Source organism: Mchenga conophoros, linkage group LG3 (assembly GCF_057382185.1).
Source record: "Mchenga conophoros isolate Kocher_MC1m ecotype Shallow Benthic linkage group LG3, M_conophoros_male_GT1.1, whole genome shotgun sequence".
Taxonomy (NCBI): domain Eukaryota; kingdom Metazoa; phylum Chordata; class Actinopteri; order Cichliformes; family Cichlidae; genus Mchenga; species Mchenga conophoros.
The window spans coordinates 33,467,154-33,486,076 of NC_140528.1; the positions used below are offsets into that span (position 1 = coordinate 33,467,154).

General features: G+C 45.2%; 1 protein-coding gene across 1 annotated transcript; it reads left to right on the forward strand.

Moving 5' to 3' along the window:
• Window positions 1-12,591: 12,591 nt before the first annotated feature.
• LOC146578270 (uncharacterized) lies at window positions 12,592-15,837 on the forward strand. Its single transcript, XM_085269433.1, has 7 exons — window positions 12,592-12,622; window positions 13,688-13,729; window positions 13,809-14,075; window positions 14,156-14,406; window positions 14,460-14,655; window positions 15,230-15,355; window positions 15,621-15,837. The coding sequence occupies exons 1-7, from the start codon at window positions 12,592-12,594 to the stop codon at window positions 15,623-15,625; spliced, it is 918 nt and encodes a 305-aa protein (XP_085125559.1). The 3' UTR covers window positions 15,626-15,837.
• Window positions 15,838-18,923: the final 3,086 nt, after the last annotated feature.

Below are 18,923 nucleotides of genomic sequence, written 5' to 3' on the forward strand. Positions count from 1 at the left end.
AGGAGCGTGGCTGGGCCTGCTGGCTGATGGAGGAGCCTGGCTGTGGCCTGCTGGCTGATGGAGGAGCGTGGCTGGGCCTGCTGGCTGATGATGGCGCCTGGCTAGGCCTGCTGGCTGATGGTGGAGCCTGGCTGTGGCCTGCTGGCTGATGGAGGAGCGTGGCTGGGCCTGCTGGCTGATGGAGGAGCGTGGCTGGGCCTGCTGGCTGATGATGGAGCCTGGCTAGGCCTGCTGGCTGATGGTGGAGCCTGGCTGTGGCCTGCTGGCTGATGGAGGAGCGTGGCTGGGCCTGCTGGCTGATGGAGGAGCGTGGCTGGGCCTGCTGGTTGATGGTGGAGCCTGGCTGTGGCCTGCTGGCTGATGGAGGAGCGTGGCTGGGCCTGCTGGCTGATGGAGGAGCCTGGCTGTGGCCTGCTGGCTGATGGAGGAGCCTGGCTGTGGCCTGCTGGCTGATGGAGGAGCGTGGCTGGGCCTGCTGGCTGATGGAGGAGCGTGGCTGGGCCTGCTGGTTGATGGTGGAGCCTGGCTGTGGCCTGCTGGCTGATGGAGGAGCGTGGCTGGGCCTGCTGGCTGATGGAGGAGCGTGGCTGGGCTTGCTGGCTGATGGTGGAGCCTGGCTGTGGCCTGCTGGCTGAGATTTCAGGTGAGCGGGTTTTGAAAATCGGATGCTGCGCTGCTGAGGAGCCCGTCTTTCCTGTGACTCCTAACCCTCCCGTTATTTTCCTTTAATTGGACTTTGGTTAAGTTAAATCCGATGTATTAACCGACCTTTGAGGTGAAGTGCAGCTGCGAAGAACGCTACGGCAGGCAATGAGGTGCGTTTAATGTCGCTCTGTTAATTTGAGCGTCCCTAAATTGAATGTCTTATTTTTTCTTACTTTATTATTGCTAATTTATTGGAGAATTTGGCCATTTAATTAAGATGGATTTTATGTTGTTGGTGGTAAAGATCTGGATGGATGCTTTATTCTGTGTTTCTATTTTTCAGTTTTACTTTTCAAGACTTGGTGAATTGCCTTTTTCTACTTTTTGTTTAGTTTTGTTAAAATTAGCAGCAGTGAGAAGTGTTGTTGTCGGTCTTGAATATATTTGATGTAGCCCATACTGTTAAGGTAAGTGTCATGTTTTTAGTTGTTAGTCTGATGAAGAATCTTTTATTTTTCTCCAAAAGTTGATTGTGTTTATCTGGACATAGTGTTTTTCAGGTCCAGCTGAATGCAGGTTTCCCCAGTCTTATACGTGTCAGGAGCATCAGCACAGCTGAAATGCATTTTTCCTAAGCACCGCGTCTCTGTGGCTTTTAAACCCCAAAACACGCTAAAACAAAAATGGCTCCACCCCAAGGATGGGGTCCCCCGGTGTAGTTTCCACTGTGACAGACTGTAGGCTTCCTCAGAGTGAGGCTGAGAGCGGCAGGCCCAGCTGGAGTCTGACCCGTGTCACACAGTGGAGGTCAAACCTTCTGTGCCACAAACACCAGATTAACCAGTTTCACTCATCATCCTTCTACTGTCAGATTTTACTGGTGCAGGTTTGATGAATCACCATCTGAGAACGTCTCTGATGTGGGCGCCACTCACAGGGATCACTTCCTGTAGAAGGGTCACATGACCTGTTATAGGCCCCTTTGTGATGATGACAGCGACGCCCCTTTCGTGTGAGGTTAAACCCAGAGAGCTTCGTGTGACCTCTGACCCTGATCACCAGCGTTAGGGTCAGTGAAGGTGAGATACCATGTGACAGGAGGAGGAACAATAAAGTTTTATTTGTACGAACACGTAGAACAGATGAAGTCAGAACGAAGCAGGTGGAGCTCAGTCAGGGTGGAGGTGCAGACAGGTGAGCTGAAGGGGAGGAGCCAGTCTGGTCAGGAACTCTGTTTCCTCGAGTGAACCTCCTCACCTCTGAAACACACACACACGACTCTGAAGGTTGCAGTCAGGTTGGTCAGGGTGGTGAGGGTGGGGTTATCTTCTGGTCTCTGGTTGGTGTGTTTCCTGCAGGTGAGGCTGAGCGGCCGAATCATGACATCGCTGCTGCACAGACACAACAGGAAGTGGAGGAGGAAGTCGTCAGCGTCCCCGTCACACACCTGAGACAGACACAGAGGTTATGTCTCTGCAGACTCACGGCTCGGCCCTGTGGAAACGTCCTGCAGGACGCCTGTTTCTCTCTGTGGTGGCCCCCCCACAGCGTCCCCACCGTGCTTCACTGTGTGGACGCTGTTCTTTGGGTTGTAGCTGCATCTTCTTCTCGTTTCACCTCCTCTGACCACAGGACGTTTCAGTCTGCAGGTCTTCGTCCTCAGCAGTGTGGCTGAAGGTGTCTGCAGACGTGGAGCTCTGTGAGCTCACAGTGCGTCCCTGTGCAGCCTGTAGAGTCTTTGAAGTCTTTGCTCTGACAGGCTTGTTCTGTGCTGGGCGGCTCTTTGACTTTCTTCAGGTTTCCCTTCCTGACACTCTGATAACCTCAGATATCCACAACGTGAATCCTCACAAACATCTTTTTCTCTCTTTTCACTCAAACCTTCTGACGTTTTCACACCGACTGTAAATATGAAGAAAACCCTCAGTTTGACGCCACGCCCCCAAACCAGTTCGGCAGTAAAGTCTGAGCAGACGAAGCTGTTACCAGGATGTAAACAGGATGTGCCCTTTCACAGTTAAAGCCTCAGGAATAAAAACATGACCCGATCTTAAATTTTTAAAGATAAAATAAAGTTTAAAGACGACGATGAGCACGTGACTCACTGCTCAGAGCCCACTCACCCAGGTGCATGATAGGAGCAGGAGGAGGAGGCTGGGCCGAGCGTATAGAAACCAAACAAACAAATAAACAACAGCACGACAAACACGTGAACCAGACTTTACCTGTAAACTTACCTGGTGTCTCCCAGGGAGACCACAGTTATGGAGCTGACAGGTAAGTACGTGCAGTACACACTTCCTGTCCTGAAACACACACACAGGTAAACCACACAGGTACGTAACCATCGGCGTGACTTTGTATTGAACATTGGGGGGTCAAGATCTCTGTCTAAATAAATAAATCTGGGTACATTTCCAGATGATTAAACAACTATTTTGCTGGTAACACCTGAAACGAGTAAAGAAAACCAGCAGCCTATTAATGCAAGATGATCCATAACTTTATTGGGGCTGACATTGTTGGAAATGAGTCCAAATAAAGAGTCCAAACTTTTATAAGCCTGTCTATGTGTGTCTCACCTGGACAGCCTCCTCTGGACACCAGACAACAGCAGAGTGTTACCCGGCAACAGGCCAGGTGGGTAGGGGGTAAGTAAGTTAGCTGGATTTGATTGTTGACGATTTCGCGTGATCTTGGATCGTTCGGTTCTCCGAAGCTCATCCGGGACTTGCTGTCATAGCAACAGATCCGTAAGCGTAAACCTGCTCGGGAGCAGGCTTACTTTATGTAAACAGGATTAGATCGCAGCCACTCAGGTATGTCCGCTTCATGTATACGAAAGCAACGGTGAAATATACTCACTCAAATGAGCAATCCTATTTATCCATATTGTATATTCTGTATCTATATATGTGTATATGTGGTGTATTTATGCTTATATCCTTACTCTCATTCCCCTTAATGTATCTGTAACATGCAACTTCTTTCGGTGCTTTGCTACTGGAAACTGAATTTCCTGGAGGAACCCACCCGAGGGATTAATAAAGTTTCATCTAATCTAATCTAATCTAATCTACTTGGGTTTTCTTCCTGTAGCCCTCATGTTTACTCAAGGTTTAGTTCTGACTTCATCCTGATTTTCTTGTTCAGTCGTGTCTCATGTTGCAGTTTGTCAATCCTGTCCCTGTGCTCTGTGTTCCCTCTGTTCAGTATCAAGTCTGTGCCTCATGTGTTTCCTGTTTTATTTTGATAGTCCCTGTCCTGTGTGCAGTGTGCTTGGTTTTGCTTCCCTTCTGTCATTAGGCCTGATTTGTCCCAGATGTGTTACCACCTATTCCCCATCTTCTCGTAGTCCTGCTTGTGTATTTAAGCCTTGTGTTTCTCTGTTAGTTGTTGTGTTGTACCCTCACTGTACTGTGTTTTGTTTTCTATGTGCTTCTGGTAATGTTCTGGTTCACTCTTTCCTGGTTTGATTTTCTACTTTCCCGGGTTTCTAGTTTGGGCTTAAGTTTTGAGTTTCTAGTTTTGTTTTCTTCTATTTCTATTCGAGTGTTCTCCAGCAATAAAGCTGCCACTTTAGTTAATCATTCTGTCTCTGGGTCCTGCGTAGTGATGGTGAGATGAAGCCTCATGATGAACTGAAGCTTTCCATCCAATTGGTCGACTCATGGTTCGAAGCATTGTGATGATTCATTTGTTCTACTACTCAATTCAAGTGAAGCGGGCTCTTTGATTATAATGATGTGTAAACCTTATGTACATCTGGATAATGACACAAACTAGTGTTTGGTGCTTCACTTTTTAATAAACTAAAAGACAGAAATCAGATTATAGGATGTGTAGTGTTGTTTATTTATATTTTGGTGTTTATCATTTGTGATATTTATTACTGTGTGCATACTTTATTAGGAGAGACAAAAAAAAAAAAAAAAAAATCTCTTCCTTGCTGGTTCCATCGAAGAAGAAATGCACAAGTAACTATGTAGCACGTACGTAATCCAATTCCACAACACGGTGTGATGGGGAATCAGCTGTTTTCCTGCCCATGTTATTTCGAATCTGGCGCGAACCGGTGAACCAGTCCCTGAATCAGTTACGTGGTACGGACTGCCCGCAAGGCCTCGAACGTCACTGCATACGTAATCAAAGCAAGCCTCGATACGCGCTTCAGAAAAACGCCCCCGCGATTACCCGACGCACGATTCGAAGCTTCGACACACAGGACACATCACTAGTCCTGCGTTTGGGTCCTACATCCTGCCTGCCACCTCAACACCTTTAATTTTACAGCTTCTTAGTTATTATAAAGTGCTGCAACTCATAATGTTTTCTAAGATAGTAAAACCAGATTTAAACCGACTACTTCTACAAAGATGGAGCTAAAGTGATGATATACATTTAGTGTTTGGACTTGGACACATACAGTCTGTTTTTCCTTATAACTACATGTGAGTTCAATTAACATTTTGTAGGAAAAGGGAATTTGTTTTTTAAAAGGATTATAGATTCGGACCTGAATTACCCAACGGAACATCTCATTCACTGATGTTTGCTGGAGAAGCTGCTCTGCCTCTTTGTGATGGAGCAGCAGCGTGACGTACTGAAGACTGTTAACGGGGAAGTGCTGAAGCTGAAGGCGTCTCTCTGCTGCTCAGACTGACGTTCAGTCATCATCCAGACAACATGAAGACTGCACCGGTCTCTCTGCTCCTCGGTGAGTCAAACACTAAAATCATCGATTTATTTATCACAGCTCCAACAAACAATATGGCAGGAAAACAACCTTTCAGCAGTTACAAGCTCGCAGCTACTGACTTTAAAGTTCATGTAAAAATTCTGAAAAGTTTCGTCAAGGCGAGAGGAACAGTTCATTCTCCTTCTTATGTCTTTCAGGTTTCATTGGATTGGTGGCTGTGAAGTTGGGCAGGAACCAAGAAGTGATGTTAATGTTGAATAATGGAGCTCACAGTTCTAACTGAAATGTATGAAGAGTGATAGAAAATGGTTTCAAACATGCATGATGAAAGTTTTTCGGTTTAAATCGATCTCATCATCACTGCAAACCTCTCAGAGGTTCAGACTCTCAGCAGTTTAACCTGGAATCCTGCAGGAAAGTCACCATATAGTCTGGACTAAGTCAGCGATTAAACTTTCTGCCCAGCTAAGTGTCAGTAACATGAAGACCAAAAGAACAAAAGAGACTTGACCTCTTTTCATCAAACATCTCTTCAGTCAGGAAACCACAGCCTCTGACTGCATGAAGCACAGGGTCCTCTGACTGCGTCCCCTCTTTTATCTAGTCTTCACTTCCTCTATTCACAGCCAATTTTCCATTAAGAGGACTGAGTGTATTCAAACAACCACAGACGGTTTTGACTGTTAAAGTTCCCATTCCCGTTGACATGATGACCTTTAAACAGCAGCAGTGTGGGAGTGAAACAGGCCGCAAATCTGAAAATAAAAACTGTGCTTTTGAAGGGTGGCTTCTTAGTCCCACACTTTCTTCTCTGCACATGAATGAAAGCTCATCCATGCACAGTTCCCTCTCCATTGTTTACAATGCTGTGCACTGTGATGTTTACCGTTGATTGCCATCTGATCAAAAAATGTATAGAAAACAGGAAAAGACAGGCTAACCTGCGTTGCTGTCTCGGTGGTATTTTAGAACTTCCTGTTCCTGTTACAGTGCACGGTGGTGTTTGTGTAGTTTAATCTGCGTGGCTCACAGATCTGGCAAAAATACAGACCTTCCATAATTAAGTAGAAGTACAAATACTACTGTTCAAAAATACTCCAGTAAAAGATGAAGTACTGATTCAACTTATTAACTCAAGTTAAAGTAAAAAAAAAAGTACAGACTAGGAAATGTACTCAAAGTAAGAAAGTACAAAGTAGTAGCAGTAAAACCCTGGCTGATTGTGACCCACACCCATTACCACACCTTGGCTCATGTGATTAGGTAGAGGATCATCAGGGGGTCCATTGTCCCTCTCAGTGGGAAACTCCCACAGAGCTTAAATGTGGGTCTCTTCACCGTTTGATCCTAGAACTGAAGAAGCTTCTCAGATGAGAGGTGAAACGTCTTCAAGCAACTCAAAGAAGTCCAGACGCTTTTCTTTCCAAGCTCCTTAGATTGTGGCAGATACTTCAGGAGATTAAAAAGTTTCCTGAGAGAAAAAAAAAACTGTGCAGCCTCAGTCTTTCTTTAAATGACCTCTGACCTCCTGTTGCAGGTGTGTGTGTGCTGCTGCTGTCTGCACTGACTGTTTGTGCAGGTGAGTAGATGAAGTGCACCATGGTCCAGGACAAACACTGAGTGTAAACACTGATAGAAACTGTCCGTCTGTCCTCCAGTCTCTCTGAGCGTCAGTCCAAACCTTCAGCAGTTCTTCACAGCAGCCTCAGTGTCTCTGACATGTGAAGGTCAGCTGGGCTCTGATGGATGGACGGTGAAGAGGGACACAGGAAGTGGGACTGAGTCATGTGGAGCAGGTGGGCGGGGCTTCGGGAGGTTAAATGGTTCATCCTGTTTGCTTGATAAGCAAAGCAAGCCAATCAGTGGAGTTTACTGGTGTGAAGGTGAAGCTGGAGAGAAGAGTGAAGAAGTCAACATCACTGTATCAGGTAATGAAGTCATTCATTTCATCAGACTAAAAGCACACTGTTATACCACCTCTACATCACTCTGTGGGTCTTTTCCTCAGATAAAGAAGTGATTTTGGAGATCCCTGCACTGCACCACTTCCCCTGCCGGTGGCGGACTCCCTCAGGTGTCGGTGCGTTGGTGGTTCTTTGTATCTGGGGGTGGGCGTCCGGGTACACACCGGCTCACTCCTTGGCGGCCGCTTATTGGGGCTCGCTCGGGCCATTTCGGAGGTGGGGTGCCCCCGGCCTCTCGGCCTGGGGCTCGGTCACTCAGGCACAGCTGGCTGCCGGCGGAGCTCACGGGCGCGTCACTGCAACTCCCCCTGACTTCTGCTCCGCGGCTGCTGAATGAGCCCTCATCTGGGACTCTCCTCAGCTCTTACTGGGACAGTGGCGCGGCTGCCCCTCTGTGGGTCTTCCTTGGTCTCTTGTGTTCTGGGGGCCTCTGGATGTCTGGAGTTTTGATCTCCTCCATACCTGCTTGATACCATAAAGGACAGGGCTGTGGCTCCCCACACTCCCTAGCAGATCATTACATGGAGAAACCTTTGGAATGCAAGCATGCTGATCCACACAGGTATGCACACAGGTGTACACATGGGTATTCACAGACGCGGACTACAGCTTTCTTGGCTGCTGCCTCAAAGCACATTGTGCGCTGTCTATCTTGCGTGCTGCACAATATCGTTTATTATTTAGTAACTATTGATATCTATGGCTAGCTAGTTTATTGTGATGGTGCTTTTTTTTTCTTATTATGTTGCTCTTTGTTGTTTGCTGTCTCCTCTGTTTTTTTTTCTCCATACAGGTGACCCAGGAGTTTTTTTTTTTTGTTTGTTTGTTTTTTTTTTCTCTCTTCCCCCCCTTCTCACCGTCTCTTCTCCCCTTTGGTTTTCTTTCTCTCCCTCTCTTTCTTTCATTCTTTACCCCTGTCCTATCCCACAGTCATGTCTGTCCCGTTTGCAACTGAAAATCAGTCAGTGTTCTACTGATGAGTTTGGATCATCTCCTCAGAGCTTTCTGAGGGTCAGAGGTCAGAACACTGACATCACTTCCTGTTTAAAGCAAACCTGCTGAGCTTATAATAAATTCAATGACCCAGTTTTATCATCTCTCCTGCAGATGTCTATGACACCACCACCATTTCACCAAGTGCCACCAAACCACCACCAACAACAATTACCAATCTCAATTCCCCTCCTTCTACATCGTCCTCCTCCATCATCTCACCTGTAGCTACTCTGGGTTCTCTGGGTCTTCTAGATCTTATTCTGGTTGCAGCTTTGCTGTTTTGGAACAAAAAAATAGGTATAAAGTGTGTCAAACCCCCCAGAGCTCATTAGATTAAACATTTTACATGGAAAAATAAATTTTCCTTAATAATTATGTGATTATATACTATAATTCAATTATAAACTGTCCCCATTCACATTGTTTAGCAGAGAACTTATCTTATATGAAAAATATAGAGACACTTTTATTGATAAAGTATAAGACCCGATCCTTGGGGTGGAACAATTTTTGGCGCAGCGTGTTTTGGGGTTTAAATTCCACAGAGACCCAGTGTTTAGAAAAAATGCATCTCAGCTGCTCCGATACTCCTGTCACAACAGTATCACTACAGGTTTTGACAAAAGTCCAGCTGGAATTAGTGATGGGATTTCCGGCTCTTTTTAGAGAACCGGCTCTTCCGGCTCCCAAGCGGCTTTTCAGGTTGTTTTGTTGCTTTAATTAAAAACGGTCCGGGGCTCCAGGGTCCGGGGGGAAGCAGGCATTAATCCCATACATGCTCTCAGTGGGTTCCAAACACACACACACTCTCTCGGGTCCAGGGCAGATCTATATACACACAGAGAAAGACGTCCAGGTTAGGGATAGTCTCAAACTCACAGATACAGGTTCAGGTCCGCCGTCATAAATAGTGCTCCAAATCAGCTGGGATCGGCTGCAGGTGTGACGGTGAGCACAGGTGCGTGGGCCAGGGGCGGGGCCCGTAATGAGCACCGCCCCAGCAGAGGAGAGAGAGCGCAAAGGAAACAAAACAAACAAAACATGTTGCCAAACACAGAGTGAGCCAGCAAGGCACGAGGACCACGACACAAAGCACGTGCAAACTCCAAAACACATTTCTAGCTTTAACTGAACTTCCAAACAGAGCAGATCACTTAAATTACACAATTGAAAGCATGAAAGCATGTGTGTATTGTTTGTGTATTTATACACAAGCACTCATATATATTAAAAAATATGTTCATTTACCTGTTACTACCACACACCAAATCCGGTCGTTGGTACTTGCTGGATTGTGTAGCCTCTAGGTAACAAAAGCTCAACACTGCCCCCTAGCATCCTGGAGCACTTCTGTTCTCTTCTGTACATGCCTCGGAGTTTGTATGTGCTTTGTCTGTAGGGGCCACCGTAAATATACTTTTATTTATTCACCCCACATAAAATGTAATAAATAAATCATATAATACAAAAACCAACTAATCACATTTCAACTTTTAACTATTTAAATTTTCAGCTTTTTCCTTTTACAAATTTAAAGTGAAACAACACAAAACACTGCAAACCACAATTAAATATAAATTATAATATGAAAACAAAAAGAAGATGCACATTCTCTGTCATATGGACCTGCATGAATAAACTTTCTGAATCCTTTATCATCTGCAACTGAAAATAGTTGTGGATGATTACTATACCTTTCTAATGTTACGTTGTTGTCCCTGCTTTTTTTCTCTCTCCCTCCCGCTCTGTTCCTGTGCTACTGAGTGTAACTACCGCCCCTCCCCCCTCTGCTCAGTGAAGCGGAAAAAAGTGAGAGAGAGAGAGAAAAAAACCCACGGCTCGCGATAAGGAGCCGGCTCGTGTCGTTCACGTCAAAGAGTCGGCTCTGAGAGTTTCCTTCGCGACCGACACATCACTAGCTGGGATAACCACATTTACTCAGGGCCTTCTTGATGTGATGTTCCTCCTGGCTGCTGTGTCTGTGGGGATGGTGTTCGCTCTGTGTTGTAGCGTCCTGATGACTCCCAGTTTGTGCTCCATGCTGGCAGACGTCTTCGGTTTAGAATCTTTTATTATTTGTCTCTTGTTTAAATCCTCGTCTTTCTCATTCCTGCAGAAAGGACGCTGTCATCAAGTCTGAGTCAAGTCACCTATCAGGATATGAACTTCAGACAATCAGCCAATAAAATTACAGATACACACTCACATGTTGTTTTCTCCAGTCCGAGGACACTGCAGGTACACATTCAGCTGTTATCCAACAACTTATTGCTTCACAAAATATGATTATGACCCTTTGTCCACTGTGGGTCCTTGTGATAATTTCTCTGCTCCTCTATTCTTCTTGTCTTTCCATCTCCTGGATTCTCTTTTAACCATCTACTCATTCTCGTTCTCTTGTGCATCAGGGCTGAGTTATTGATGGAGTTTCCCAGATCAAATTTAAAGGAGGATGGGAAGAAGAGGATTTTCTCTGCCAGTCCCGTCAGCTCCCTGCTAAGATTTAGAGCTTGTCCTGTTTTTCAGTATGAAGGCCCTGCTCATCTGTTTTTCTTGCCATTGCTTAAAAAGTGTACATTCTGCATCCAAATGTCCAGCTGCCTTCAACTTTGATGTTTGTCTTGGCCAAAAATAAGCCTTCAGTTTATTACTTTGTTTAAATAAAAATCTCTTGCTGATAAACTGAACCCAGGCTGTGGCGTCAGAGTAGCGCTATATAAGTGCTACATAAGAACCAGTCCTTCTACCATTTACTAAAAGCAGGCTTTTGCCAGGGCTGCAAAGGGATTTGTAAAGAATGAGTTTTTAGTGTACTATGTTTCAGGCAGTTGTTGCATGGAAGTGGCTGTTACTGAAAGTCCAGCACAGACCTGTAGTGACAGCCAGTGATTGGCATTTTGAAATGATAATAATAGCATAATGATTAAAAATTCCAGGTTCCTAATGAAGGTCTTGCAGATAAACAGTAACACATTCTATAATTTATTATTAATAAATAATAAACAGGTGGAGCCGGTAGCTCAGCATGTTTGATTTGGCAGTTTTGCACTAGATGAGCTTCCTGAGGCAACTCAAACGGGATCTGTGTTTGCAGGTGGAACTGAACAACAACCTCTCCATTGGAGCCAACAATAAAAACATGAATAACAATAAGCTTTATTTGGGGCTCTGATCTGAGGATGTAACATCATTTGTAATGTGGGTCTCAACAAGCTCAAGGAACGCTTTAAAAGTAGCCATTAATATGGTAAAATCACAGGTAGCCAGATTTCCTGATGTTGTATCTCCAATAACAGGTCACGGCATTTCGCTCTCGAGGCAGCCAGTGCCCTCCCTGCAGTCCCAAAAGGTTGATTCGGTTCATCTTGACGCACACCTGTGTGCACTTATATTCAAAAGGTTTTTCCGTGTAAAGATCTGATAGTGGGTGTGGGGAGCCATAGATTCTGCCCCCCCAAGGACCACCGGATGGGCGGATGCTCCACCCTCTTTGAAAGAGCTGAGGAGATGCCTATATGGGATGTCACCCAGCAGCCACAGTGCGGAAGTCAGAGAGGGCCGGCAGCCAGCTGCACCAGAGCAGACCGAGGCCCGAGGTTTGAGGGCCCTCCACCCCCCAAAGTAGCCTGACGGAGTCACGGATGCCAGGCCCTGCCAAGCAGCCGCCGGGAGTGAGCCAGTATGTGAGACCTGACTTGACACATAGACATAGACAAACATGCACACACAGACACAAACATACACCACCCTTATACACACATATACAAATATTCAGCACTCACCCAGTGTGGAGACAAGATGAAAGCAAACACTCCCCAAACACACTCTGAACCCCAAGTCCATTTCTTTTAGGGGAGAAATGTTTGATTTTGGGGTGGGGGTAAATTTCATGATACATGATCACATGGTCAAATATTTTTAGATGTTTGGCTCCTCCCACGGGATGGTGTGCATCTTTCTCTGCTTTCTCTGAGATGTGAGTATGGATATGTGTGTGTTGACTGTTGAGGCAGGTGGATGCTGCTGATTGCTGGTTTGAAAGAGTTCCTAAGTGTTGATTGGATGATTGGATGTACAGCAGCTTCTTAAACCCCAGCTCACAGCCACCTCCGCCCTCTACTTCCCTCCTCTGTACCAAATAAGGAGCCAGCTTTGATCCAAATCAGCTAACTGCGCATCACCAGCTCTTCCTCGTCCTCGCTGTCCAGAAGCAGCAGCGTGATGATCTTGACAGGGAAGTGGTGAAGCTGAAGGTGTCACTCTGCTGCCAGTCGTCATCCCGACAACATGAAGACTTCATCTGTGTCTCTGCTCCTCGGTGAGTCAAACGCTGAAATCCTTCACTCACTCATAGCGTTCATTTATCTTATAACACAGTAACAGAGTGTGTGCTGGATGCTCTCACTGACTGACTCTAAAATGAAATCTCTTCAGGTCTGTCCAAAGTCTGAAGTTACGTTTATGCGAGAAGAAGAGTTCACTCTTCTTCTTTAGTGTTTTTGTTGTTTTAAAGTTCAGATCCATCGTGTGTTCTGGACTCAGAGAGTTGGACCTTCATATCCAGTTTGTTGTCTGTAACATGTTGACTTGTAGAGAAGTCAGGCAACCTCTTTTTTTTATCGAAGATCAATTTTCATTCAGGAAACCACAGCTGCTAGCTGCAGGTACCACATGCTCCTCTGGTCTGTTATGTAGTCTTCACTTCCACTATAGAGAGCAAACTTTCCTTCATGTGGACTCTAATGAAAGGACTGGAGACTGTTTTTTGTCATTTACCTTACTTTTGTGTATTTTGTTTTCTCATGATGAGCTTCAAACAGAAGCAAACTGGGACTCAAACCTGTGAATAAAGATCAATGAAGCAGCTTCTCCAGGTTTTTATTCAGCAGCTGATGCTGAATAAACAACTAACCCTTATCCCATGGCTTTGGTTTATAAGTTCTGACTGTTTAATCCTGAGAATGCTTTTCTTGCCTGCTGTACCCCTTACTCCTTTATTCCCCATTGCCCATCCATCCAAACTGCTGAGTCTTCATGAAGCCTGAGTGGGGAGCAGTTTCTCTTCTGCTGCCAATAATCAACAATTCCCCAAAATCTGCTTAGTTTGGGAAATATTTAGGTGCAGGGTGTTGGATTGTCAAAACAGATATGACGCCCACCTCATTCAGACCAAGTGTACCAACATAGTTTCGTCAGCATGTGTTAAAACTGAGCTGGCGCTTTGTGTGATGTTTATAAGTCTAAATGTACTTTTAAAACCTAAACAGAACCTTCAAAGCGAATTAAAGGTCTCCCCCCTTTAATGTGATGTTTTTGGAACAAGACCAGATTGAAACAGGTTCCTGCCCTCTGACCTTCAGTGACCTCTGACCTCCTGTTGCAGGTGTGTGTGTGCTGCTGCTGTCTGCACTGACTGTTTGTGCAGGTGAGTAGATGAAGTGCACCATGGTCCAGGACAAACACTGAGTGTAAACACTGATAGAAACTGTCCGTCTGTCCTCCAGTCTCTCTGAGCGTCAGTCCAAACCTTCAGCAGTTCTTCACAGCAGCCTCAGTGTCTCTGACATGTGACGGTCAGCTGGGCTCTGATGGATGGACGGTGAAGAGGGACACAGGAAGTGGGACTGAGTCATGTGGAGCAGGGGGGCGGGGCTTCGGGAGGTTCAATGGTCCATCCTGTGTTTTTGATGAGTTCAGCCCAGTCAGTGGAGTTTACTGGTGTGAAGGTGAAGCTGGAGAGAAGAGTGAAGAAGTCAACATCACTGTATCAGGTAATGAAGTCTTTCATTTCATCAGACTAACAGCACACTGTTATACCACCTCTACATCACTCTGTGGGTCTTTTCCTCAGATAAAGAAGTGATCCTGGAGATCCCTGCACTTCCTGTGAGGACAGGAAGTGATGTCACTCTACGCTGTAAGAAGAAAACTGGTGGCACAGCTGCAGCTTATTTCTACTTTAATGGACGTCCTGTTGGACCTAAATCAGAGCACATAATCACCATTAACGTGCAGCAGTCTGATGAAGGTCTCTACTGGTGTTCTACTGATGAGTTTGGATCATCTCCTCAGAGCTTTCTGAGGGTCAGAGGTCAGAACACTGTTTCCTCTTAAAGCTTAAACCTGTTGAGCTGATAACAAACTGAATGACCCAGCTTCATATCTTTCCTGCAGATCCTACAACACCAACACCACCAACAACAAAAACATCAGCAAACATCCATATCTCCTGTTCTCCTCCTCCTCTTCCTAATCCCTCCTTCATCATCCCAGTCATAGTTACTGTAGGTTCTCTGGTCCTTGTGGTTCTGGTTTTGGTTCTAGTTCAGCTTCTTTGGAAGAAACGCACAGGTATGATATCTGTCTGACCCACCTGGGCTCTTTTGGTTCAAGCAGCAAATTAAAATATTTTGAAATTTCACTTGAGAAAAACTGAGGGACTTTCCTGTCTGCATTTATTTTGTAGAGCACTGGGTCCCAACATCTTTAGACTGATGCGTTCCCATGGCCCAATTGAAAAGTTTTAAAAGTTCTGGAAGTGTGTCCATAAAAATGAAAAGTATTACTGATATAAACTTGGCTTATCTCTCATTCAAAGTCAGGTCCAGACAGCTTCCATCAGGGTTTCAATTGTAGGATCGCTCCCTAGAAATTAGATTCAGACTAAAACCCCACAGACACAAACACCAGTTTGGGTTGTTTTTCCCGATTGGCTGTCACTTGTTAAGGTGGTATGATACAGGAACAGTGTTCTGTGGTCTCATCACTCTGATGCTGCCATCATGGCTCTGCTTAATCCATAATCAACGAGTCTTTGCTCCTGAATCCTGTACCTGTAACATCAGACTGTCTATGAAGGTCTTCTAAACATCCTACAGCAGTGAAGTGATCACCAACGTTCATTCACATCACATCATTTCTGCAGGGAGACACCAGCCAGCCTCTACAAATGATGTCACATATGCCGAGGTCACCATTAGAGAGTCAGCCAATAAGATGTCAGTCATCCAACCAGAAGTGATTTACTCCAGCCTGAGCATAAACACTACAGGTACACATTCTAGCAGGTGACATAAATGAGTGATAAAAGCAAGAGAAATTGAGAGTTGAAGAAGATGAGACTTTTTTTCTCCTCTTCATGCTGCCATGTGTATTTGACCTCTGTCTCTAAATTAATCTGAAAGCTTCTTGTTCTGGACAAATTTAAATGTAAACCCATTTTCTAAAAATTTTAAATTTAAAAAATGTGTAAATAAACAAAGAATACAAAGATTTGTAAATCTTATATTTTATTAACAACACAATACCAAAACCAGGTTAAAAGAAGAGAAAACCAAGTGGTACCAAAGACCAACAGCTGGAGGAGGAACACTTCCAGAAATGACTGTCAATGAACACAGTTCACCACACCACCTATTCCAGGAGCGCAGCTTCATAGTAGGAGAGTCAGGTGCTGAACTGGCCTGCCTGCAGTCCTGATCTTTCATCAATGAAAACATCTGGAGCATCATGAAACCAGAAGCAGGACAAAGAAGAGCCAGGACTGGCTAAAACCCTCCATCAGACACGGATGGAGCAACATCCCACTCCCAAAAAGTCCAAAAGCTGCTGATCCTAGAGCCTGTCTCTCTGCCTATTCCTGCTCACAGAGAGCCTTGTACCCTGCCTTCCCCTGCACCCTTTCCAGTTCCCTGAATGGTGGTCGCTGTGGTCCAGTCAGTCCCAGTTGCCTAGAGCAGCTAGGGCTCTGCTTGTCCCTGCAACCATATCAGTTCCTCAGGTAGCAACAGCTAGTGTCCAGCCGTCACCTGCTCCCAGCGTGAGGACATCCAAGGCCCAGTCCACCTTTGCACCCTGGCTGGTGTCCAACTACTTCCCATGCCTGTCCCTACTCCTAGGGTGACAGTGGCCAAGACACAACCTATCCTTGCACTCGCACCCATTCCTTGGATTGGGACAGCTGTTCAGCCAATCCCTTCAGCAGTACCTGTTCTAAGCGCTCAATGACTCTTAATACACCATGGAAGCACAAGCAACAGGGGTGGGGGTAAGCCGGTGTAGACAGCACATCTGGTCCTGTAGCATGCGCTGGGCCCAGATCTGCCCCCTGACCTCGGCCTTGGAGATAAGCATGCAGAGGTGTTTGGGGTGCAAAGGATGGGAACGAAGATTCTAAACACAGTCTGTTATCATGGAGAAAGGTCTTGTTGTCCAGCTCCAGCCTTGAGGCCACAGCTGGCGCCAATGTGGTAGGCGCATGAGATGGTAGTGATTTTCCTTTAGTGCAAAAACTGCATGCCAATTTTACAGTTGCTCTAGATGTCCGTCACTGGTCTCTTAATCTCCAAGATGTTATTACTATTATTATTATCTCGTTATTACTATTACTAAGCTCTTTTTAGCGGCTATTTGACCACAAACAGCTGGTGCAGCTTTGCTAGATTAACCCAATGATTTAAAATCATGGTTGACATTAAATATTTTCCATGTAAATGATCAAAGAACATAGATTTTACGATTTGAGCCCCGTCATTATCTTTAGGGTGACCTTAGCCATTTGGAAAACTCCAGAGCTTCCTGATTAAAAAATTTGCAAGTGATTTCTTTCATGGCAGTTTTTCATTTGTGAAACAAATCAATTCCGTTGTAAAAGCCAACTTCTTCCAGCTCAGGGCAAAAAATAAGAACATTTTGTAATCGGCTGACTTTAGAAAGTTATTCATGCATTTATTTAATCCAGGCTTGATTACTGTGATAGTCTTTATTTTGGTATCAGCCAGGCTCTGCTCTCTCATCTTCAGCTTGTTCAGAATGCTGAATCCCAGTGGGATAAGGTAGAGATTTCCTGTCCTCTGTTGATTTCCCCTCCACGATATTCATTTGATCTTAATGCTCCTTGCTGCTGCATTTATGGCTGTCCATGAAGGATTCGCGAGACCCATCCTTCAAATCTGGGGAGACAGAGGACGCATTTGTGGGCCACATTTGGAGGAGCCTTCAAATATGAACAACCTTCATCGCCTCACTGTGACGTATTCGGCCTACAAATGCGGCCTCTGAATTTGGCAACAGCCAAAGACTATGTGACTGTAACATTAAATTAACAGTGTCTTTAAATGACCTTTGACCTTTAGTGACCTCTGACCTTCAGTGACCTCTGACCTCCTGTTGCAGGTGTGTGTGTGCTGCTGCTGTCTGCACTGCAGGTGAGTAGATGAAGTGAACCATGGTCCAGGACAAACACTGAGTGTAAACACTGAAGTGCTTCACTCATCTGTCACAGATAGACACACTAACAGAGTGTGAGCTCTCACTGACTGACTCTAAAATCAAATCTGTTCAGGTCTGTCCACAGTTTCATGTGTTGTTTAGGCGACAGGAAGGGTTCACTCATCTTCTTTTGTGTTTTGGTTTTATTTGATATTTGTTTGTCATATTGTGAAGAGGAAATCAAGTAGAGATGTTTTCAGTTTCTGTAACATGATGGTTTGTATAGATATCAGCCAACAATCATCAGATATCAGCTTTCACTCAGGAAACCACAGCTGCTAGCTGCATGTACTAAATGTTTGTCTGACCGGCCTTTGTTGTATAGTCTTCACTTCCTCTTCTGTTTACAAATTTTCCATCATGTCAACTGAGTCAAATTTAATTTCTCTCAGAGTTTGTATGCTTTGTTACTTTCTGATGATGAGCTTCAAATATGAGCAAAGTGAGACTCAAACAGGACGTAAACCTGCAAATAGAATCCATGAAACAGCTTTTTCACACTGTTCATCCCACAGCTGAGGTGGAATAAACATCTAACCTTCAAGAATGTGCTTTTTTATTTTGCAAGACCTGCCTGCAGTACCTTTACTGTCCACTTACCCAAAGCTGCTGAGAGCCTGAGTGGGGAGCATCAACTCAAACAAACAACAAATCAGTGGAGTTTACTGGTGTGTCATTCCGTTACAATCGAGGTGAGTGGCTGCAAATTTCCACCAGGTTCTTGAACCTCTTTCATATCCGCCCCAAGCAGGCCCATAATCTCTTCATCTGCTCCACTCACCTGGAGCTGATTTTTGGCAATCAGGCTGGAGATATTTAAGCCTCACACTGACGTTCCTTCTCCACCAGTTAGTCAGCTACTCCATATTGGAGCTGGCTTTGCTTCCCTTGTTCTCGTGTGCCTTAGTTTTCCACGTCTCTTACTCTACCTTAAGCTCATCCCTTGGACCTCGAACAACTTACCTTCACTCTGGAAATCTCTCCGTGCCTCACCGGCCTGCCATCCCGCTCCATCCAAACCTGTGGAACGTAGATCAGCCAGCTCACACCATCCAACTCACCTGGACTCACACTGCCCCTCCCTCAAAGCGTTTTTCACTCCAACTCCCAGTGAGCTATAAATACAGCTAAACTTACCCTCTCCAGTGTTTCCCCTTCTTCTAACTCCGTTCTCCTGACAGCTAGACCTAAGCTGTCACGCTCCAGTTACCCTTCCAGCCCAATTTCCGCTTTTGGTCCACAACCACGTTACCAGGTTTCTCACGCCAAGTCACTGTTACATTCTGTGTGGCTGTTTTCTGCTACTGCCAAGTGTTAACCTGTGCTAGACCAATAAATGTTGTTAAACC